This window comes from Colletotrichum truncatum, assembly GCF_014235925.2.
Source record: "Colletotrichum truncatum strain CMES1059 chromosome Unknown Contig_0004, whole genome shotgun sequence".
NCBI classification, from domain to species: Eukaryota; Fungi; Ascomycota; class Sordariomycetes; order Glomerellales; family Glomerellaceae; genus Colletotrichum; species Colletotrichum truncatum.
This window is the reverse complement of record NW_027222401.1, coordinates 1,070,812-1,094,261: the sequence shown is the minus strand read 5'-3', so window position 1 is coordinate 1,094,261 and position 23,450 is coordinate 1,070,812. Positions and strand designations below refer to the sequence as shown.

Sequence of the window (23,450 nt, the reverse complement as noted above, 5' to 3'; positions counted from 1 at the left end):
ATACCGACGGTCTAGCCTTTCTTCTTCGGGTGTCATCGTCAACTTTTCCATCTCAGCTACAGGAAAGCCGATTTCTTGTTCGGCGTTGCTGATCCATTCTCTGTGCTCGTCTGACTCAAAGAATTCTGCGACGGATGCGTGTGAAAACTTCCACAACCGCCGGAGGGGATCCATCACGATCAAATGGTGGCACATGGCGGTCAGGCTTGACTCTTGTAAAGTCTCTTTGTCAATTTTGAGGACGAATGTAGTGTCCTGTTTCTCGGAGAAGGTGATTCGAACGGCTTGAAGTAGAAACTTTATTGTCAACGGCTTCTGAGCGCACTTAAACCATTTGACTGCCCTTTGCAGAATAATTCGGTCGTGGTCCTCCTGCTGAGATTAAATCTCCTGGTATGTATTGACAAGGCCCTTTGGGAGCGCCCCAAGACGGTTTCTTATGCTTGTCGCGGTGTGTAGTGCTTTCAACTGCGTCCACTGCAGCTCGACCCATTTGAACCTTGACATCGTAGGGTAAGAAAGGTTGCCAGCGTTTGAGAGCTCAGCAGTGACTTACAATCCGTCGCTTTTCTCCAGAGGTGCATCTCTGACTTCTTCTCAGATATCATTTCTACTCCAAACCGGGGGTGACACGGCCTTTTCTGGTGCCGCATCGATGTACTTCTTAATGTCTCCCATGTTCTCGGCAGTGCGAATCTGAATGAAACTGAACAATTTCACCATCTCGGTGAATTCAATTTCTGGGCGGCTGGATACGAAGATCTTGACAGGCCGGTGAGCCTGGTCAACCAATTCCCTGAAAAAGCCGGCAAGTTCCATCCTCGAATCTTCGTCACACTCATCCAACGCATCCAAGATCATAACGGACCGAGGATATGTTCCAATTATTTTCGGTTACGATCTGTTTGCAGTCGGATAGCCCGAGGCTCCGACGTGTCGCATCAGATGCGCCACAGAATGGGCGGAGCTGTGAGTGCCACTTATCCCGGTGACGCGAGGCGGTCAGAAGCTGGACAATGTAACTACTGAGGATTGACTTGGCATTCCTGCGACCAGAGTCGTTTCGATCACAGTAGAAATAGGCGAAGCCTTCATCGTTCATGGCCGCAGTTGACCAAGCGCTAGCCAAATTAAGACGACGTCGGTCGTTATTGTCTAGAGCTCTCGGGTCGGCTCGGTATCGGTCAATGACTTTGGAAGTTAGGAAAGACTTCCCAGCCCCAAATGAAAAAAGAATAAATTAAGCTTATATTGCGGTGTCTGGGGTAGCAGAGGGGGTTTTCCTTACTTTGACCGTTTACTTTGACCGTTTAGCCAGAGAATAGAGGAATAGCTCGACTCTTCCCAGCCAAGAAACCTCGGGTCTTAAATTAACCACTCACAGGTCTCCTTGGTCCTGTAATCTCTCTTGACTACATGTGTGTTATCGACGCTGATGTTGCTGATATGGTCAATACTCCTTTGTCTTTCGGCCTGCTCAAACCTTTGCAGCAGCTCGCCCACCCTATTGTCAACCCGTCTCAGAGGTGTTTAAGGAGTCTGAAGGAGCTCTTGGTGTTTTTCGTTCACAGAGAGCGCCCACTCCCGTTCGCAACAACCGGCACCTTTCAAAACCTCGGCTTCCAACTTTGACAGGTCAGATAATATCAACTCAGCTCGGCCGGGGTTGGTAAGTGCCTGTAGAAATTTCTTCGGCCACCCTCCATCCAGTTCTTTAGCTGCCAAAGCGAAGAACTCCAGTGATCCCTTATATAGCTTGATAAGTGAGTCCCTCAAACCGACCGCCGAAGGATCTACTGCGGTGCGGAGGTCGTAGATAACCTCATACACCTGGCCACGTCTAACTATACTCAAGACTCTGTCAGCGCAGCCGAGGATGGCAGTGACTTGGTCCAACTGAGCTACGTGGGTCTATTGACTGTCAGCAGAAAGTTCCCAGAATTGTCCGGATCCAGGAGCTTACTTTCAAAAGCACCTTCAAGGCCGACCAGACGGGTGCAGCCGGCGCGGGCGCAAACTGAACGGAAATGTCCCCGATAGTCGTCGCCCCTGCCACAACTCGGCTTGCATAGTCTCTCCACAGGATCCTTTTCTCGCCGACCGTCACTCCTGACTCTTCACTTTTGTAAAAATCCTCCTTCTTCCGCACCAATATTGTCAGCTGCTTGGCCTGGATGCGATCTTCGCAGTTCATATCAAACTCTCCAATCCAGTTCTTAGTCTCTTCGTCAATCTCCTTATAGGCGACCGACCACAGGTTGATAGTGGACTCGCTGGAAACGAGGATTGGTTCGTACTTGGAGCCATGCGAGGCTTGTGACGTTGGAGGCATCGTATCATCTCCCGCTTTTGACAGTTCGTTCGGTGCGACTTGAGCTTCGTCACTTGGTATGCTCTTTTCTTGTGCTGAAAACAAGAAGTAATGACAGAAAGGCAACCCGATTTTGGCTCCTTGGCAGCCGCGCTATCGGCCATGTTAAGTTAATGAAGTATCGGGAAGTCCTTTAAAATTACAGGTTTGATTAACAATGCATGATTGACTTTGTACTGTGATTGCGCAAGATTTAGTTGGCTGAAGCAAACAGTCGACAGAAAATATGGTCGCCAGCCAGAGCAAACCTGTTAGTTGGTACAATAAGTAATACTATGAGCTAAGATATGAGAAGCTGCGAGTGTGAATAAGAATATTTACGGAGACTTTGAGTACGTCAAATGAGAGACTCAGACTCAGTCTGTCTAGCCAGGCTCAAATATCAAAGAGATAGACTTGGGTCCAGCAATACATAAGTGAGGGGCAGACTTGAGGCTGTGAGGGACATAACCCCTCTTGGTGAGTTAGGAAGCTGCAGGGTGATATCTCGGTCAATAATCATTAGGCATACATACAGGCTTTATCATTTCTTCACCAATGGATTGGTACGCCACGCGCCAGCCGCAAGGCATAGCCACGTTGGCGCACCGTAAATGCACCAATGCTGGTCAAGCATAAACCATTGCAGCAGCCAAGTGGCTGAATTTAATGTACGCGCATGGGCTACCTATGTAGTGAGGGAGATGATATCCTTATTGGCTTAGTACCGCTTTATGAGCCGCAACGCCTTTCGGCCAAGCCGATCCTGAAGTACAAAATGGTGTGCGGTGGTGGATATTATAATGAAGAGGCCTCATATGGTAGTAGACCGCGCTTCACTTGGAAACCTCGAAGCTTCTCACGATTTCTGAATAGTCATTGCATCCCGGCCATGTGAGGTAAGGTAGGCCAGAACCCAGGCCAACTGCTATCATGTTGAAAGTTCCAAATCCTCCAATATCTAACTACCCAGTGTATAATTCGGAGAACGAAATGGCTTCTCGGGTACTATAAGAACAGAGAATCAAACTTCTTCAGCCAAGTTAATATCAGCCAAAACTTGGGAGAAAGTTTATGAGTGTGTTCAGCACTAGGTAGATCCAGATGTAGGTGATTCTTCTACTATCGGCTTGTCTATGAATACTGGTCAGAACATGGACACACAAAGCGTACAAAGAACAGACTGATTCTGTGAACTTGATTTTGCCAATATGCCGAAGATGCGCAACATCCGTACCCAAAGCCCGTAAGATTTCGGGGTGCAGTAACAGAACACGCCAGCATGAAAGTCTTGTCATAGTCAAAACACCACGGCTTTGAGATTCATGTATCAATAACGGACTGGCAACCCACTAGCCACACACAAAGTACCGTATCCCCAAAAGAAGACCGTTTGGTCCAGACAACAGCAACACTCAACGACTTCAACTCGAAGGCATATTCTAGGGAGCTCGGCACAAAATCATCCCGTAGATTACACCCGGAACCCTAGAAACTATCACAAACGATTACTTCCCACTCCAAAACCTATCCCCAACATGTTTCGCACGTCAGAAACGAGGAACGCACAGAATCCACCCACGAAATTCCGATCACCAGCGCAACGCATCGCCTCCGTCATCATCGAGAACACCGATTGATCGGCCTTCCACGTTCCCATTACGTGACGACATCACTCAAGAGAGAAACAGCTCAAATGCTTTTAAGTCAACGAGGCACGCTCGTTTCAAACCTCGCTTACACCATCCCTCACCAAGCGAATCCCTAGACCCCAGTCCAGACCTCGAAAAAAGAATGCCTGATTCCTCCTAGGCGAACCTTACTTCAGGATCAGAAACTCGTCATCGGTCCAGCCTCTAGTTTCCTCCCCACAGCAGCGTTCCTGCCGCCAAAACTTCACTTCTCACAGGTTTGTCGCTCCAGCAACGTGCTCCCTTCTATCTCCGACCCCGCCAGGAATCTGAAGTGGCGCGCGGATGGAGATAAGGCGGCCTAAGAGGCTTCATTTCTCCCTCGTCGGCAGGATTTCCGAGGGGGCAACAACTAACAAACACGGAAAGACACCTAACCCATACCTCTCACAATTTTCACATGGAACTCACAAGGGGAGGAAAGATCACGATGATCCCCTTGGCAAAACGGGAAGTTCCATCACTTGTGTGATTCCCAAAAATTACCGTATTTGATTTCTCAAAAGCTACCTACGCGACAAGAGCCTTCGGGACCCACCCCTCACGCAAAACCAAGCAAAACATCGTATATCGACCGCCTCGGTCTCGCCCACGTACGTTCGTATCGTAAGCTCATACAGAAAAGGGCAGTCGTAATCGCTCAAAGGCCGTTGTTTCTTTTTCGTCATCCCAAACCATTTCATTCGTACCCCTAACAGGGCATCATCATGGCTCCCTCCGCTCTCTCCCTCCCTCTCTCTCTCGCCAGTTTTGTGCGTGATGTCGTCGTCGTCCTTCGTTGAATCCATCTGAATCGTGAAATAATCCAGTCCAGTCCTCCCTTCCAAACCTCCTTTTTTCACCTTCCCCCCATCATCCCTTTCATCCAAGCTTTTCCGTTAAAAACGTGAGATTACGGAAAATTAGTCATCCTCCTCTTTCTCTGACTATAATCCTCCCATCCATTGCTTTCATTTCCCTTTTGTAGGATAATAATATCAGATAAACAATGATAAGCATCAATGCGTGAAGCATGAGCAATAAAAAACATAGAAAACAGACAGAAGGATATGAACCAAACAGACAAGAGAAAAGAAAAAGAATAGAAACTCAAAAAGATGAAGCCAAACGCTGACGCTCGCGGAGAAATGGGACATGTGCCGACTAAACTTTCGTTTCCATCCCTCATGGGCCATGATACAATCGTAATGTTCCGTAGGGGAGGACATGCATATCTTCAAAGATTGAAGGGCTTGCCTCCCGCGCGTCCAAACATGCGGCCGAACCTCGCGGCGCTCCTTTTGTGCTTGTCGAACAGCATCTGGCTGTCCGCCTCTCTTTCGGGCTCGGCATCGCCACGCGCACGCCGCAGCTGAGAGTCAGCGGCTGCAGACGCCTTAGCGGCGCCTCGCCTTGTGTCGCTGGCGTTGCGCATATGCAGGTTCTTGACAAGGCGAGAAATGGCATGTTCCGGCTCCGAATCATCTGACTCCGAGTCCGAGTCAAAGTCAAAGAAGGACTTCGGCATCTCCGGTCCACGGGGGGTGTCCGACTCGGGGATTTCAGAGGGGAGAGGGGCGGAGCGGGGCTGGACCAAGTCGATGACGGAGGAGATATAGCTCCCCTGTGATGTGTGCGGCCGGGTGTGTAGAGACGGCACAGGGGAGAAGGGGGGTGAGTACAGAGGTGTGTAAAGTGATGCGGTAGCGGGAGAAGGCAGGGGAGCTGCAGCTGGGACGGGCAGAGAGTAAAGGTGAATTGGTGGAGGCCGTGGACCTCTGCGCAAGCTCTTGGTTTTTGGAAGAGTCGGCAGGCGTGGAGGAGGAGGCGGCGGGTAGCTCGGCACCGGTGATTGGGTGCGTGGGAAGAGGCAGTAAGACGAGCGGACAGCACGAACGGTGCGTCGGGGACCTGGGAAAGGATGACGAGACTCCTCCGAGACCACAAAGTCTCGAGGTTCCAGAGGAGCCTGTGCCTCTTTCGTGGCTGGTTGTGGCTGCATCTGCGTCAAAGAGTCGTCTTTGGGAGGAGGGGCTGGGTGGTTGACTTTGATGTTGTACTCCACCGGCCGGGGCGGTAATGGATAGTCCTCGTAATTGATGCGGCCCGCCTTCTTGGCTCTTCTAATATGTGGTGAAGGAATCAAGGCGGGATACTGAGTCTTGGATTTCTCTGGGGTCTTTTGGCTTGGGCCTTCCTCGGCTTGCCAAAAGGTGTCCCACAGCTGAGAGGCAGAGGCGTGATACTGATAATCGTCGTCAAGTGAGACTTCAGAGTCAGTACGGTCGTCAATGAGGCTGGGTGTTGACCCGTCCGAGCTCTGAGAGCCGATTGATGTGCGATCTCGTCGAGTTGGGGTCTCGGGGCACAGCAAGTCAGGGTTGTAGTCCTGGTTGAGGTCCTCTGTTGAGTAGGCCTGGCCAGCTCGCCTGTATGGGTTGCGAGTCGAAGTGCCGTCTGGTCGAGGATATGAGAAGTTGGCGCAGCCGTAATACTTTGAGACGAGCTTCAGATGGGCAAGCTTTGTCTGCCGTTCCATGCTCGCAGGCCGAGATGATGGATATGAAGCTTTAGTCATGTCGAGCTCTTGTGCAAACCTGATCACGTCCTCGGAAGGAACAGACATGACTGTGGCCAACGTCCGCAACGACGGCTTCAATCAAAGCTTTGCTGCAGAGCTCTAGTATACTGACACCACGGAAGAGTTATTGGCCAGAGAACCAGAGGTTGGGCAAGGGGGAGGCAATGATATATGCACAAATCGTCAATGGCCCCGTTGGAGGATGTCTCCCTGCCACAATTAAACTTATGTATGCCTCATCGTCATGGCCCTCCATCAACACGAATCAGATGCCTTTCAAACCAAACGACCAACAACAACAGCAGAACAAAATATGCAGCATGTTGTCTTGGTCTCCATCCTCTGTGCCTCGCCGTGAGCTTGGATCCACTTGGTGGCTGATTATGACAACCAGACCATCCCCTGCAATTCTCAGACATTCCTCACTTAGGGGACATCCCTCATCCACTACATACACTCGGGATCGAACGGCACTAAGACTAATTGGATCCGTAAGCGAGTCGGAGAAAGTGCCCGGTGTATTGTGCGGAGTCGGTAGACGTCGGAAGCTGAGGGCCTCGACGGCTCTCGAGGAATGGCACGCTGCCTGCTGGCGAGTTCCGTCCCCACGGAATGCAGAGCTGCCTCAAAAGGGTATGACTTGGGTATCTACATTGCTGAAGCTCCCGTAATGTAGTTACAAACGCGCTTTTGGCAACTCTCGTTGGTCCGTCGTTTATGATGAGCAGAAAAATCTCCTGAATCGATCAGAAAAGAGAGGCCATCACGATTGCTCCTTCCGGAGAGACCTGCTGCGGGTAAGAAGGGGGAAACATGCTTTCTGCGGTATTCGACATTCTACGCAGGGAAGAAGACAACATCTTGCCGAGAGCATCAGCCTTCGCTCTCAGCCTTGCCGTTTGATTCGAATCTTCCACTAAGAAAATCGAGACCCTTCTTTTGCAAACATCCGGTTCTGGTTCCCTGTAGCTGCCAGCTTCTAGACGTGAAGCCGCACTAGCTAGAGGTAAGTGAAAAAGCAAGAAAGTTGAGGGGAAATTTTCATGTGGAAGCCAGCGGCTGGAATGCGTCGACCTCTTCGGTGTCTTACTTCCACGGCGACGGGTACTGCCCTCTGTGCCGAATATGCCACTGTGGTGTCAGGTACCATCCTCGACTCGCGAGGGCGCAAGCGTAAATGTGCAAGGCATGGCCTAGATTTGCCAGAGCTTCCTGGCTCGATATTTCGAAACCACAATTGGAAAAAATAGCTAAACAAACAACTGAAAGGACCTGTGTGATGATGGATTCTGGGCATTATGTTCTTATTAGAATTCTTTTCGAACAGCTGAAAATTCGACAGAGCAGTAAACAGGTGGTATTAGTGAGTGGCGTGGTTGTTTCGCTCCGAATCATAAAGACGGACTCAGCACCAGCTGTCACAAGGGCCCTGCCCAAGACAGGGGGGCTTCCCCTCTTCAGCCTCAAGCGAGATCTCGATCTTGTTCCTAATGTATAGATCACCGTTTTGCGGTGGCTCTCCTTTCTAGACACCGGCTGGAGAACGGGTAAGCCCTTTCAGTGGCCACAACGGTAAATGACGGAAAGCACGTTCCCTTGGTTCTGTTTGTTTGGTGGCAATCTTATTCTGCGGCCCCCATGTTTTGATACTGCCGGCTATTGCAATGCGCAGATATGCGGCGTACCAGAGCAACGGCCGCCACCGGATGACAGGACAGCTGATGCGTGGTTCGATCGATCGGATTACGGATACCGTACAAACGCAGACTGAGCCGAAGAGGCATGGCTGAGATTGAGTGTTGCAAACGTGGAAAAGCCTTGACAGGGGCAGGAGCCTCATCAATTTCCCTTTTACGTCATGCCGTTTGCCATACGCCTCCTACCGTCGAAGGCGCTTTTACAAGCATACACCATAAAAATTGATGACATTTATCGGTAAATACTCTTCGTGCATAGTGCAATAAGAACGATGTTCAGTGGGTGTCAGCGTATGTTCAACAGGTCTAGCATGCAAGCACACTTCCTGATGGCCATATTCCCAGTCTTTGAGACGCGGGAGATCATCCAAAGCTAGGATGACAAGCGGTTCAGGGTATCGAGAATAAACGGTCCCTTCCAAAGCGCTTTCCCATGCAAGATGGCGGTTTCTTCGGTTCGTTGACCAGACAATTCGATGAGGGGGATGAGCCGAACCGGCCGATCGACAGGGGATGATCGCCCCTGGCATACTTAGAGTCCTACTTAGCTTTTGCGAGCCAGGGATGCGTTTGCGTTCTGAGGCGTTTTGTAAGCTCTCCCACAACGTAAGACTGTGGAGAACTGCCACATGCAAGGGAGTCCGCGAAGAAGCAAGCAACTTTACCATCCTTTCGCTCGATGCGCTTTGGGCTGCAGTCTGGCCGTGACTGAGAGATTGACCCCAAATTGCAACATCGTGTTCTCAGTCCTTTGGGCTGAGGGAGCGATCGAGATGAGCCCCCTTTTAGGTTTTTAGGGTCCTTGAGGTCCCCTAGGGACCAAACTCCTGATTTCTCCCTGTGATCCTTCACCATTGGTGTTTTTCCTTCCGCTTGTTTCATACGAGTACGCAGCTTGTCGAGCCGGAATAACTGGAAGACCGCATGCGCAAAGGGATACCTCAGACAAGTTATCCCATTCAACGCAGATTATATTGAGCTGCGGGGTAAGCTGTGGTCACTGAAAGCCCTCATAATGGCTCATAGGCGGTGGTTGTCGGCGCGCTGCCCTCCCATGCCACTGTGTATTCCTTGTGAAGAAAGGGCGGACTGAAGTCAGATCGCCGATCGTCAGGAAATTATGGCAGTACGTATTCAAACATTAAGACGCTTCAGCTTTTGGATTCAACAGTGTGTTTGACGGCAAGGCCATCGGAAGAGAAGACGGGCCCTGTCTGTCTGCCTGGTAGTATCTGAAGACATCGGTCGAAGTAGCCCGGAAGCCCTCATTGGAGGGGTATCTTCATCTGGGACCTGAAAGATTTTCTTAGTACGGCTCCCCAAACAGGGTGCCTGCTTGTGCCCGCTGGCAGTGTTGACCAGATGCGCCGAGAAGGGATTGACCTGGATGCTGGATGTAAATCTTCATTTTTTGGGTAATTAGTCGGCGCATCGTTGAACTCGAAGAATCGTGATCCTTGGCCCCCAAAATGTTGGCCCCCAAATCAAACATGAGGCTTATTGTTTCGTTGACGCATGGCAGAAAGAGGAGTCGTAAACTTGGTAAAATGCTTCAGTGTCAAAAGGTGATGTATGTGGTTCAGACACACGCGGTGATTGTGAGCTTAATGGACAGTGTGGCCCATTGCGGACTCTGATTGGCTCAGAAGACCTGTTCAAGGGACAGGGGGCACTCGTCGGGAGCGACCCGTTCTTTCCAAATTTGACACCCAAAGCTTCCACATCAGCACGGGGCCCCCCTTGAACTGGCAGGTCCGGGCTTTTTTTTTTTTTTTTTTTTTCTCTCACAATGAGAAGGAGCTAGTCTGTGCTGAGAGGGTTGGGTGAAAGCTTGGGAAAGGTCGAGGGTTGGGGTCATGGTTTGCTTGATTATTCTATACGGCTTTGTCACCCAAGTACGCCTTGATAGTCAAAGCTGAGAGACAGAGATCTGTGCGCCTGTCTTTGATGTGTTTTGCCGCTTTTCATTTTCTTCGATATCGTCCCTTCGTCTTCTATGCCAGTCCGTTGTACTATGCAGCCGGCATCTGGCATGCCGGGAGGCGGAAACAGGAGAGACGGATGAGCGCCCCTATGCAGGTCGCGCAGTATACCAAATGCCTTGCCTGGCGTGGATGACCTACATTAGACCCTACATGATGTAAAGATGACATTCTAATATGTACGAATACTGCCTGGTCAGTATAATCTGAACCACGGGAGCCAGCCCCCCGATAACCTTTGGTAACTCCTCTCACATCACAGTCTTGAGGACTCACTCAGTCCAAGACCAGATACGTATGACATCCCACTCACCCCCGCTGATTGCCCTCAACCATTGGACCCTTCCTGGCTAGTGCTCAAGACGGGGGCTTCCTGGGCGCAAACCAGTCCATCGGGATCGCTGAAGAAGGGGGGAGGGCCAACTTGCGGGTGATTGGCGACTGCGGGCGGGCTTTCGTCACTACGCAGTGACAACTCACACTCACACACACCTTTCTCACCTTCACTCTCACTCTCACCGCCTGCAATCTTCTCATTTCATCGCATCATGGGCGAGTGAGAATGCGCCTTGTCTACGTCCAGATTCGCGATTGCGGTCGGAGCCAATGCAGGCTCGGCCGATTCCAACCAAACAGATTGTGGGAATTGTGGAAATGGCTGGGCTTTGTGCTCTGTGTTTTCTCTCCTGCTCCGGCCGGGCTGGCTTCCGCCCACACCCAGATCCATGCCGTCGCAACTACGGCTCACACATCCACCACCATCCCCAGCCACCCCATTTTTTCCACTGGCTTACTTGTTCAAAGAAGCAGGCCTCTCCCCTGTCACGGCTCATCAGTCAATGGACCACAGAACAGGTGAGGCGAGCAGCTCCAATTTCCTCCTTGGTCGCACTTTCAGGTCGCCAGCCAGCCTATCCGTCCTAATTGGAACCCAATGCCTGGCGGACGAGTGTCAGCTCATCTTGCGCCGAGTCTCTTTGCCAAAGGGATTTCCTTTGGAGCTAGAGGGATGTTCCTGGACAGCTCACGCATGGCCTCGATTGGCAGATAGATGATTTCACCTGCCGTGGTAAGCTGGTCTGTGTAACTACGATTCCCATGCGCGCAATGGCAACTATGTCTGGGAGAGCCATGCACCGAACAGACTTAACACAACGCTGATAAGACCTCTCGATCCCGTCAGATGCAGCAGCAGTCTTTTTTTTTCGAGCCAGCTCTGCAGTTGGCGGCGCAAGAGGAACCAGCTCGTTGATCCACATGGCGCGCATCTAAATGTACGTGTTGTCCCTTGTCGGCGAGCTGCAAGACGCTGCAAATTTGCTGCAGGCCGTGATTTGACGAGCTCTGGGACGGCTCCCCTTTCCATTGACCTGCCGTATCCAAGCTGCCGACCACCGACCTTCACACAAGGCCAGGTAAGATGCTCCGCCATTGTAATAATACACGACGCGAGATGATGGGTTGGGGACGGTGCCAGTACCCTGCCGAAACAATTAAAACCCGTCACCCGTCCCATCCATGGGTATCCCCATCCACGTCCCCGTTGTTTCTGCCCTGCTCTCTCTCGTCTGGTGAAAATACTTGCATCATAACCATCCTACCAGGACCCTGATCTTGCCATCTTACCAACCTCGACAATACTCTCTCTCTCGCGCGACTCTGAGCCCTCCCATCAATTCACCCGTCAATGACCTTGACAATATCATTGTGACAAGGTCGGATGGCGGAGGTGTTGCTGGGTGAGCTGCCATAGGTCCGTCCGTGTTGGCTCAAGATAACAAAGTAGCGTCCACCAACCGGTCCAGTCCGGTGCTACCGTTCTCCTGTACGGCACTGACTCTATTGCCGTGGTTGTGGAGGACGAGCACCTCCCAGGGCAACCCGAGACAAGATCGGGACACAACACAACCATTTCGAGGTGAGGTGGAAGTTGGAAGGCGTTCTTCCTAGGTCGCTTGGCTGGTTTGTTGGGCTCTTCAGGTTATTCTGCTGTGCAGTGTTGGCTGTCCACTAAGAAAAGCTCCTGTGGATGGTGCAGCAGCTGCCAGAACCCGAGCATCCCCCAACCTTCGAGGCCCAGTCCAAAGCAGGTGCAAGTCCAATCCCGCCCCTCCCTCTTTAGGTTGTCGTATCTTCCATCATTTGGGGTTTCCTACGTGATGCCCTCTACTTCCTTCATTTTTTGGAGTTGACTGAAACTGAAGGAAGGTGTGTAAACCTGGGAAAGTGCTTATTTCCCTAATTGACCACACCTGCCTTTGCTTGAGGATTTTTTTACTTTATTTTAATTCTCACGGCAAGACAGCATCACTGAGAAAAACAATAGCGCATTCATTTTTGTGCTTTTCTTTTTCTTTTTCCCCCACGCGCAATTTGCAGGTGTTCCTTCCTACTTTGGCAACGCGTTTTCCCTCTCACGCATCTTCACCCAACTCTGTTCACTCAACCACCAAAAATCTGCGTCGCGACAATAACAAGCGATAATCGGAGCAGCAACCAAAAAAGCCAGTGGTCACTTTGCAGTGGCTGTTTCAACAATTGCAGGTCCAATCGGTTCTATCTATTTACACACGACATCATCAATTGGTATCTGCTTTCCGCTTTATCCTCCCACAGGCGCGCTTCGACCAATCTTCCGCTCGTTTCCCGCTGGTCGCCCCCAAAGCCGCCTTTTCGCCTAGCCACCTCTTTTTTCTATCTGACGCCAACCTCTCCCATTTTCCTCCGCTACGACCTTCTGCTAGCTGGGCAACATACTCTCATCACCTTATTCCTTGCAATTTACCAAAGGATCCTTACATCTCCGGTTTTCAGTTCTTCTCTGTTGAGCAGCATCCTGCCCGCTTGCGCAGACCGCCTTCATTAATTCACTTTTTTGAGTGTGGTATCTGTACTCCATTATCAGGAATACCACCCAACTATGTGAGTTGTCCCCATGTTCCCTCCAGCCTCACCTATTTTTATTTTATTTTCCCCCCCCTTCTCAGTGTTACCCCCCGACAAGCCCACACCAACACGGGGTGCCACCCTTCGGTACTTGCTAACTCCTCGATCAGCGTCTCACAGATTTTCTCTAGTACTCACCTGCGTTGTCATACACGTTGACAACTCCTAATCACCACCTGGGTGGTGAGATTTTCACCTTGTCCACTCCAGGTCATAGAAGTGACCTGGCCAACGTCGCAAAGTTGACGAATCCCACTCCCATCACGCCCTCTAACGACCGTCACGAAATTCACGAACTCACGACCCCTTCCCAGCGCCAGCAGCAGCGGAGGCAAGCGCGAACCAACACCCCAGATCCAGCTGAGAGACCGTCCACTCCCGCTTCATCCCATCGCACTCTTCGTCGTACTCCACGATTCGAAGCGACCCCGAGTCCCACGCCCCAGTCAACGCGCCAAGTGCACATTGAAGCCGCTTCGCTTGGTTTCAGTCCCAAACCGCAACTTGCGACTGCATCTGCCCCCGCACCAGCCCTTGCGCCAGCACCTACGCTCAACTACAACTATCCCCCACTGGTGGCTCACGAAGACAGACGAAACTCGCGTGCCCGAAGAGTCCTCTCACAGGATCTGAGTGAGGACTTGAACGAAGAGTCCTCAGACGAAGCCCCGTCATACCGAGATAGATCATCCTCCTCTCCCACTAAAAGACGTGAGTCTCACCGCCCTCACCGCGTCTCCAGAAACACCCGCAGCGCCATCCTCTTCGCCCTTGAGGAAGCACTCCGACAGCCCCACCCGTTCACGCCCGACGAGATCGAGGAAGGCGCATCCATGGCTGACCTTATCGGAGGCGGCACCGCCGCGTCCAATGGCAATGCGTCCACGTCGACTCGCCAGCGTCCGACTGGCGCACCCAATCCAACCAGTTCGCCGTCCGGCATTCGTGGTCCTAGAATGATCATGCAGGAGCGAGCTGCCAGAGAGGCCGCCCGACAGAGAGCTGAGCAGGAGCAGATGCAGGTGGAGAGACAACGAGCTGAACAGGAAGCTCGTTTATTGGAGGAGACCCAAAGACGGAATGCGGAGCGCCGAGCTGCCGCCACCGCCGCCGCCGCTACTGGCGCTGCCAACGTACCTCAACAGGACCCCCCCACCTCTCAACGGCGCACCGGAGCCACCGATACCCCACAATCCCGGCCTGTTGCGGGAGGGAGCTCCCGCCAGCCCACCACATCACAGACCCAGACTCGACCAGCCCGCGCGTCATCGACTTCGCAGGCCGCCCAGCAACAGTATAGCACCGCCCCCCAGGCCAGCACAACTCAGCAGCCTTCGACTTCCATCACCCAGGGAGGCCAGGAGTCAAGCATCACTGCTGGTTCCCGACCCAGGAATTCATTCCCCCATGCATTCGAACGCTGGGAGACCTTGTCTGCCCACTGGGAGGGCCTCACTAGCTTTTGGATCAGACGTCTTGAGCAGAACAACCAGGATATTGACCGCGACCCTGTTAACCAGGCCCTCTCTCGCCAGGTAACTGATCTTACCGCTGCCGGTGCCAACCTTTTCCACGCAGTTGTTGAGCTCCAACGCCTTCGCGCTAGTTCGGAGCGCAAATTCCAGCGCTGGTTCTTCGAGACCAGAGCCGAACTAGAGCGATCTCAGGAAGTCAATGCCATGCTGGAGCGAGCCCTTGAAGAGGAAAGACGTGCTAGAGAAAACGCTGTCCAGGCCGCTATCCAGAAGGAACGCCAAACTTCTGCTAACGATGAACGCGTCAAGGAGATGAGGAAGGAGCTTCAGATCTCCAAGGAGGAGGCACGCCGCGCCTGGGAGGAACTCGGACGCCGTGAGCACGAAGAACGTGAGCGAACCCAGTCGCTGCAGAGCGGCCAGCCCACTATTGTCGGCGGCGTCCAGGTCGTCCCCATGACGCAAGGCGTTCCGAGCCGTCACGGCAGCTCTCGCGAGCAGCGCGGTTACCAGTCCGACTACACCGGCCAGCAGGCCGGCTACACGGGCGACTACCCCCAGGCGCCTGCTAACCCGCCCGCCAGTTCGAGCCCTGGCAACTTTTACCAGTCTGGCGGGGCAGGGCAGGAAGGTGTGACCTACACAGGTGCTGGCTCTGAAGGCGGTTACAGTGAAGGTGAGTACGCTATTGATGGACAGGGCCAGTTTATTCGCGATTCCCATGGAAACAAGGTTCCCTTCATTGCACCGCCTTCCCCAGTTTCTGACGAAGGTCTAGAAGAGTATGAGACTCCCGCGACCAACCCTCCTAGCGCCGGCTACTTACAAACCCCGACCACCTCGGCCGGCGGCCAGCAATCTCAAGTGAATCAAGACTACTCTGGCGCGGGTTACGCCGCTCCGGGCTGGGAGACCGTTCCCAGACATCATCACCCGACGCGCCTTAGTGATGTTATGGAAGAGGATGATGAGCGTAGCCGTGCCAGCAACAGTCAGGTTGGACGGCATTAGATCTTCCCTTTCGATTTGGACGAATGAACGACAGGTGTCGCCACGGGCGTTGCTCCGATTGCCTCAATGGGCCCAAGGACAAACAGCACTTGACAAGCTTGCTTAATTATCATCCACCGGCGGCACAGCACAGTACAGAGACTAAACAACAGCTTACAAATTCCTGTGAGAGCGCATGAAATAAGATCAACGAGCACACAAATTTCCTCTGCGAGCACTTACCTTTTGTACCCTGGGTGTCGTGTGGCATCAGCAATAATGGACATTGCGTATGGGAAAAAACTGCAATCCTACTTCGTTGCCGGTTTTTGGCACAAGGAGGTTAGCTTGCAGGCAAAGGGCACACTTAGATTGCCCTCGTTCTAGACATTGTTGGACTTTCTCAAGCGCGACTTGACGACTAATTTTTATGTTTGGCATTACAATTCGGCGAGCTTTGCAACAAAAATAAGAAATGTTTACGAGAGATGGTTGGTTCTGCAGGCGGGCACGGCAACTGGCGGTCGGGCATGGCATGAATGGTCAGCATCGCATGGCATACTGTGTTTCGTTTTGGCGGCATTTCATTTTGCTTTTCTCGACTTCGACCCGACGATTTCCGTACGAAGCGTCTCGTCTTCTGGTGCTCCAGGGCGTGGTGGAAGACTCAACTATCACCGTGTTCTGCTACGTTCACTAGCTGAACGTGATTGACTTCTTCGAAGGAGAACGGACAGGGCAAGGAAGTTTGTGAGGAAAGATGTTGTTTTTTGATAAGGGAAGCATATCAAGAATTATGCTGAGGGGATAGGAGCCTTGTATTTGTAGAGAGACTCTGAAAGAATAGGACATAATTCATTGCTGAGTGTGGCCGCTGCCCCTCCATCGTGTGGAATGTGTACTGGCCGGACGATTAAACGGCTGTGACCGAACTGCCCGAATGCCCGCAACACCCGCGGAGGCATGTCGACCAGCCTCCCTGCGGGCAGCTTGGGCTGTATACATTCCTCATGACAGAGGGGACTAGACACTTGAATGCAAGCGAGACTGTTCCCATTGCAAGTAAGTAGTAGCCTTTACCTGGGGGCATCACGGCACCGATTGCGCCGTTGGCCGGGAATCAGGCTGAGCTGTAGGACACGTAAAATTGGAGCACCAATTCAGCCATCTACGCTTCATACTAGTGTTGCAGATGAGAACGAGGTCTACGAGCGCTTTCCTGAGTTCCAATGAGCAAACTTAAAAGAACGAATTAGTGGACTAGACTGGAATGGGTTAACCTTCCCTGGCCAAAGCTGTACGAGTGCCGAAGTGTAATGATATTCCGCGGCCAACGGGATTAGAGGACCAAGGAGGTTCGGTCCCAGTTTTTGAAGCTGATCAGGCTTCGATCAGCAATCCAACAAGCCGTCAATAGCAAACAAACTGTAACTCATGTTTCTTCACACTTACAGCTTTTGAAGGCGTCAAATCAAAATGTAGCAAAAATCATGCAACAAAAAACATACAACACCAGGGATTCCCCAGTCGTCACCGACCTGAGTACTAGTCCGGCCCTTTCCAGCTTGACTATGGGAGAGCGGACGGGATCCCGTATTGTCTGGAAGGTATGGTCGTATGTGCTTATTCCCTACGTTCGTTTGCATTATGAACCCTTGGGGAGAGTGTGCGGGTAAATCTGCGCCAGGCTTTTGTCTCTATCTTGACTGTGTCGGGTTGACGAGATGCCGGGGGCAGCAACGTTATTCTGACAGCGGATTCAGAATTGGCAGATTGTAGACTACACGCTTTGTCGAGCTGACTTGTTTTCCTTTGAACGGATTGCGGCTTCACTGCACAAGTTTGATGTGGCTGGGAGTGAGACTTGTGACCGAATTGGGGTTTCCGGGGAAATGAACTCTCCCTCAAGGATGTATGACGGGAAAGGGGTTGGTATGAGCATTGGTGAAGCACAAATGTGCACTAGGGGGTGTGAACGATATGTGAGACGCATTTTGGTTTACCAGAGTTACACATGTGTTCGTTGGTGGTGAAGCTTGCGATCAGCTGGAGATTAAGGATGAGGTCTGATGCTCGTGGTCGCTCCCCGCGGCAACCGACCGGGTGTGTTAGTAGCAATAAGAACTCGGCCTATTCCCGTGATGCAATCGCTCTCTGGCGATGTATCGATCTGGGTTACATGGATCTGGGGCAGGTATAGTCTTGCCATCAACAACTACAGTTGTCATAGAGGCTGGAAGAGTTGTTTAATTACTCTTACATAGTAGGACGGGTGTTGGCAAATTTGTGTGGTCTGCTGGGGCTTCTTGCCGGTTGTGAGTAATAATAGTGAACTTAGACCAAAGTCAGAGCTACTCTCCGAACTTTTCCCTTCGTGATGGCAGCCCTCACGCCAGAAATTTCAAAACCAAGTGAGGGCCATCAAAACAGCAAAGCCCGGTGGCACAATTTTCTTGTGCTTCTGTAAGCTATTTGCGGTGAGCCTCGCCATTTAATCAGGCCGTTGACGTTCCTCAAGGGCTAGGATTTCCAAAAAAAGAAATGGGTGCCATCCCTTCACCAATGGTCAATGTGAAGAAGGTTCGAATAGAAAGTTGATCATAGTGTGAGTCCAATAGCTCCAGCGGGATGCTAATATCAAAGAACACATTCTGTCGCTTCTGTTACTTCTTAAAGCTTCCGTTAACCTCTGCTGTGTTGGCAAGGCTTTCGGCAGGACGCTCGTAAAGAGGAACAACGAACTGGCGCTCAACCTCAAGTTGGCGACTACTCCTCGGCATGTCAATATGAATACTTGCTTACTTCTGTTGTTTCAAATCAGTTAATTGAGGCTGAAAGGGCAACTGAAGTAGAAAAGTTCAAATGCAGGAAATAAACGTCGCTCCAAGCTGTTCACTTGATATTCGTCGCAGACGGTGTCAAACCGGTACATCCCCTTGGGGCTTTTTGCTGTGTTCCCTGCCGTGCTTACTCTTATGAAAAAAACTGACACCATTTAATTATTTGAGATGCAAAGAGCTCTATCATATGTTCATTCAAGCTGATCATTACCTCAAACCAACTCTCCTCATAAACTAGGCTCAAGTTGAGCTCTTGTAACTTGTCTAGCTCCGATCATCGCATACGCTCTGAAGTGCTCTCGAAGGAGTTTCGACACAATCGCGCCTCCTCACCAATTATAGTAATCACTTATCCGGCTTGGTCTGACTACATGTTAGAAACGAATCGTGACCGAGGTGAAGACCGGGCGCGTTCATTGTGAGTCTAGCATCATGTAATTTTATCAACTATGCCCCAGGGAGCAGTACGCTACTTCTGGTCCCCTGTCAGCCTTGTGTGCTTCGGTGGTCGCTAGTCTACTCCACGATCTTTGTGCTGAGAAAGTCGTAGTTGCGCAAGGCAGAGGTGCTGGGATAGGATGAAGATTATAAACACAACAGGCTCTGTTCCACTCAGACACAAGTCAATACCTCCATGAACGTACCTCTACGTATCCAAGGAACCTCAAATGAAGTAATACAACAGAGTCAGAAGGGCCAATAAGATAAGAGTGACGAAAACCAGGTGAAGTTGTAAGACCACTACGGTTGAATCATCTGTTTTCTTGAGCATAAGGCCACTCTTCCCGAAGCTAGGCTCGTCTATGCGCTTTGAGTGCTTTACGGAAAAAACTTCACCCTAAAATCACGCTTTTCTGGTAAACTTGTGCTCATGAGTTACGTTGTGCCTCATAATGTTTGAGATGAGTGAGAAAAGGGGCAGCCGACGCACTTAAAACTTCACGTACTTTGGAGTGACAATATTTGGAAGGACTCGTTTCACCTTCAGTGGCCAAGTATGATGCCTCGGCGTCTTCATGACTGATAGGCAGCTTGCCAAACACTTTCACATGATCCAGACATCTCTTTCTTATAGATCTTGCGAATTATAAATCACATCATCAGTGTAAATCCCGAGTAAACGCAAGGGACATTAGCAAATGCAAAGGCAGCTCATCACCATCAACCTCAAGATAATTCAACTTTAATATTTTAGATTCCTTTCTATATTTTGTGTGTCTCATCTCCGGGGACCCAAGATCTACCCGCTAGTACCCAACGACACCCATTTAACCAAAGATTTCTTTTTCGTTTTTTTCCACCGTCACCAAAGCCTACGCCTGCGCAACAACCTCGTCAAAGCTCTTACCGACCAACTTGAAAAACACCTCCTTGTACTTCTCCGCAGTAGCAAGGCAAATCTCCTCGGGGAGCGTGACGCCCTCCTTGCCCTTGAGGCCGTTCTCAATGAGCCAGTTGCGGATGAACTGCTTGTCGAAGCTCTCCTGGTCGCGGCCGATCTCGTACTTGTCGGCGGGCCAGTAACGGCTGCTGTCGGGGGTGAGGACCTCGTCGACGAGGATGATCTCGTCGGTGTCCGGGTCGACGCCGAACTCGAACTTGGTGTCGGCGAGGATGATGCCGCGCTCCTTTGCGTAGTCGCGGGCGGCGGTGTAGAGCTGCAGCGAGAGCTCCTCGACGCGCTTGGCGTACTTTTCGCCGACGAGCTTGACGGCCTCGTCCGGGTGGATGTTCTCGTCGTGCTCGCCCTGCTCGGCCTTGGTGCTGGGCGTGTAGAGAGGCGTGGGGAAGGCCTGGGATTGCTGCATGCCCTCGGGCACCTTGATGCCGTGGACGGTGCCCTTGGACTTGTACTCGTTCCAGGCGGAGCCGGTGATATAGCCGCGGACTGGGGTAGATTGTTAGAACTTCAACATTTTAAATTTCTGAGGGTACGATTAAGACATACCGATGGCCTCGAGAGGGACAACCTTGAGGCGGCGGACCTGCATGGCGCGGTGCTTGATGAGAGCGGCGTCGGCGGCGGGAAGGCCGGCCGGGGGGTCGAGGGTGATGAAGTGGGTCTTGAGGCCGGGGACTCGGTCCGTCAGCACCTTGAACCAGTGGGCCTGGAGAAGGTTTTTTTGTGGTCAGCAATTCGGCATTCTGCAGAAAAGAAGGCTGAACTTGGGGAAGCGCTGCACTGCAAGTGAGCGGACGGGGACGGTCTTTACCGAGGCGTGGGTGAGGATGGCGCCCTTGTCGGGGATGCCGTTTTTCATGACGACATCGAAAGCGGACACTCTGTCGGAGGCGACGAAGAGCAGCGTCTTCTCGTCCACCTCAAAAACATCACGGACCTTGCCCTGGCCGATCTTCTTGACGCCCGTCAGGTCGACGGAGGTAACACGGTCGGTCGCCATTATGATGGTGGTGTAAAAGTGGGTGGGGTTTGGAGGGGTAGAGGGGTAAAGTGAGTGAGTGGTGAGGGGCACAGAGCCAAGAGGCTTTTTCGTTAGCTGTTGTGACTGAGAAAGGAGAGGAAAGGGAATAAAGGACTAGTAAGCGGACGCGGTTCGAGTGATATCTACAATCCCTGTGGTCCGTACGACTGAGTGGGAATGTGAGTCAATGGGGGAAGCGGTCGAAGCCGAGTTCGGGATGAGATGTGAGTGAAAAGCCAGCCGCTCGGTACAAGTGACGAAAAAGCGCATTGAAAAAAAAATTTCCCCATCGGGTGTATCCGCTCCACATGTATCCGTTGAAAAGCTTGAGCTTAACCACTACACTCTGGATTTTATATAGGAGCCTGAATCATGCCTAGTCACTAGGGGGTGGTGAGGAGCTTATTGCGTGTAAACGTGATTAAAATTGAGGTTTGTCTGCGCCGAGGGCCCATTCTAACGATACTAATTCGTTTCAAAGTCGTTGGCCCTCTTGTAGTGCTAATATTTTGGGTATATTAGTTTCATACATTATACTATTAAGCTTCGAATTATAAATATGTTCAGGCAGCCATAAAGACTGCGCCAACGACAGCAAATATAGATGTAAGTGCCATCATGATGAACCCCTCCATCCCCAGAGGCGCCGCGCCATGTCGGGCCGCAGCATTTGAGGATTCGCTTGCTGTCGGCGTGACAGAAGCTGCTGTTGTTCCTGCTGTTTCTGTTTCACCAGGTTTGAGGCCTCCGCCAACCGTCCGAGTCGGCGTCGGAGCCGGTGACGTTACTTGGCTCGCAACGCCAGTCGCCTTCGGCAGGGTGGTCTCACCTGCGCGTAGCTCGATGATGTTTGAACGGGTAGTGTTCAGGTTTGCCTGTGCAATACCGACCAGGTGATTGGTCTCGTCATACACCACATATGCGCTTCGCAGGAACGTGTCGCCCAAGAGGGCGAATCTGCTGCTTGTGACGTCAAAGGTCGCGCCGCTCTGAATGCCGAACATGCAGGGGTTGGTGAACGGGAGCAAACCCCCGATCTCATCCATGATGGGGCCGAGGTTGTCAAGAACCATCTCTTCCAACGGGACTCGAATCTTGACACCGTCAAATTGGAAGTCGACAAAGTGGTCGGCGCCGAGCGGCCCTCTCCACTTGCAGTCCACGAAGCCGTAGCCCGCGTCGAAAACGTCGTACTTGGCCCAGATCTGTTTGGTCAGACTGTCTGGGAGCAGGCACACCGTGGATCCAGAATCGAGTACGGTCGAAGCATTGAAGGTGTTGGTCGCCAACTCCAGCTTCTTCTCGTCTGGGCTCTCGACGGATACTCCGGTCATAGCCACGCTGTAGCTGGTCATTTGACCGGAGTGGTAATCGTTGACGAGAGGCAGCGTTGTGAGCGACCCAATGAACTTTTCCGTGTCGATTCCTCCGAAGAGCAGCGTTCCTTCTGATGAAGTCAGGTCATTCTATAATCAAAAGTCAGCGGGTACACCAGTGAATTGTGGTTGGAATCACGTACCAGCCAGAGACTGAAGGCTTTGCGACCAATGACCTTCTGCGACACCATGTTGTCGAGAATGGTCGGATAGGAGCGCCGTGTGGCCACGTTCTTTGTGAAGCCCAGGCCCATCAAACCTGTCCCTTTCACCGTCCGTATCGCCAATCCCAACTGCTGGTTTGACACCTTCTTTCCATTGATGACCACCGTATCGGAAATGTAGTCGCCCTGGATATTTCGGCTGTCCAAGTAAGTTATGTCGAAGCCATTTCTCGTGACGAGCTTGTAAGTCGAGCTCTTGTCCGTGTCAAAGGTTGTTGAACAGCCGGTGCCATATGTTCTTTGCATGGACCGACTCGTGCAGAGATCAGCCTGCTTGTCGATAATCCATGTGTCACTGCTACCCGTATCAAGATGTAGCAACGCTTTTTGGCCTGGCGTGCCCACTTCCACCTCGGAGTAATATCCGCCACCGGTGATGTTGTTGATGGCTGTAAGATCAATGGTATCGCGACGGGTGATTTGTACCAAATCCGGAGGAAATTGAATTCTCTTGAAGCTAGTGGAAACAACCGATTGAGAGGCTGCCTCGTTTGCGAGCAGCGCCGCGAGGGCGATGCTTGTTGAGAACCTCATCGGAACCAACCGCCGAGAGCTCTTGGTATGATAGGGGTCCGAGGCCTGTCAGTCGCAACTAACAGATGGTGATGGCTGCTGGTCCCTGTAGTCTCTCCACCCCCACAAGGGTTTAATGCGGAGAAAGCTCACGGCTGGTGTTGGAGCGATTTTTCGCAAACAGCACCACGGAACAGCAAACCTGGAGCGTTTAACTGTTGAAGATTGCTGTTGAAGATTGAGGAAAGGAAGAAAAAAGAAAACGGGGAGCGCGGCGCAGAATCGGTGCCAACGGCCGCAGGGCTGGGTTGCAGGCCTTTTTGTTTTTTCCTCGCAACACCTCGTTGGGCGGGTTCTGGATTCAGTCGTGATTATGGGGTAGC

General features: G+C 51.8%; 5 protein-coding genes across 5 annotated transcripts, besides 1 other annotated feature; 1 reads left to right on the top strand and 4 right to left on the bottom strand.

Annotated features, from left to right (window-relative positions):
* Positions 1 to 597: 597 nt before the first annotated feature.
* On the bottom strand, positions 598 to 2,332 carry CTRU02_207095 (uncharacterized protein; the record flags this gene model as incomplete). Its single annotated transcript, XM_036719526.2, has 5 exons — positions 598 to 762; positions 869 to 1,191; positions 1,383 to 1,504; positions 1,829 to 1,911; positions 1,964 to 2,332. The coding sequence occupies 5 exons, from the start codon at positions 2,330 to 2,332 to the stop codon at positions 598 to 600; spliced, it is 1,062 nt and encodes a 353-aa protein (XP_036589233.2).
* Positions 2,333 to 5,257: 2,925 nt separating this feature from the next.
* On the bottom strand, positions 5,258 to 6,646 carry CTRU02_207094 (uncharacterized protein; the record flags this gene model as incomplete). Its single annotated transcript, XM_036719528.1, has 1 exon — positions 5,258 to 6,646. The coding sequence occupies one exon, from the start codon at positions 6,644 to 6,646 to the stop codon at positions 5,258 to 5,260; it is 1,389 nt and encodes a 462-aa protein (XP_036589235.1).
* Positions 6,647 to 14,059: 7,413 nt separating this feature from the next.
* Positions 14,060 to 15,712, top strand: CTRU02_207093 (uncharacterized protein; the record flags this gene model as incomplete). Its single annotated transcript, XM_036719529.2, has 1 exon — positions 14,060 to 15,712. The coding sequence occupies one exon, from the start codon at positions 14,060 to 14,062 to the stop codon at positions 15,710 to 15,712; it is 1,653 nt and encodes a 550-aa protein (XP_036589236.2).
* A 1,469-nt stretch (positions 15,713 to 17,181) lies between these two features.
* Positions 17,182 to 17,367: a sequence feature (Protein overlapping with rRNA (CTRU02_207092, KAL0937361.1) was converted to a misc_feature.).
* Positions 17,368 to 19,844: 2,477 nt separating this feature from the next.
* Positions 19,845 to 20,933, bottom strand: CTRU02_207091 (phosphoribosylaminoimidazole-succinocarboxamide synthase; the record flags this gene model as incomplete). The annotated part of the gene is made up of 3 exons (XM_036719530.1): positions 19,845 to 20,419; positions 20,480 to 20,639; positions 20,745 to 20,933. 3 exons carry the CDS (start codon positions 20,931 to 20,933, stop codon positions 19,845 to 19,847), a joined length of 924 nt encoding a protein of 307 aa, XP_036589237.1.
* A 584-nt stretch (positions 20,934 to 21,517) lies between these two features.
* Positions 21,518 to 23,088, bottom strand: CTRU02_207090 (aspartic endopeptidase; the record flags this gene model as incomplete). Its single annotated transcript, XM_036719531.2, has 2 exons — positions 21,518 to 22,420; positions 22,474 to 23,088. 2 exons carry the CDS (start codon positions 23,086 to 23,088, stop codon positions 21,518 to 21,520), a joined length of 1,518 nt encoding a protein of 505 aa, XP_036589238.2.
* Between the last annotated feature and the right edge of the window lie 362 nt (positions 23,089 to 23,450).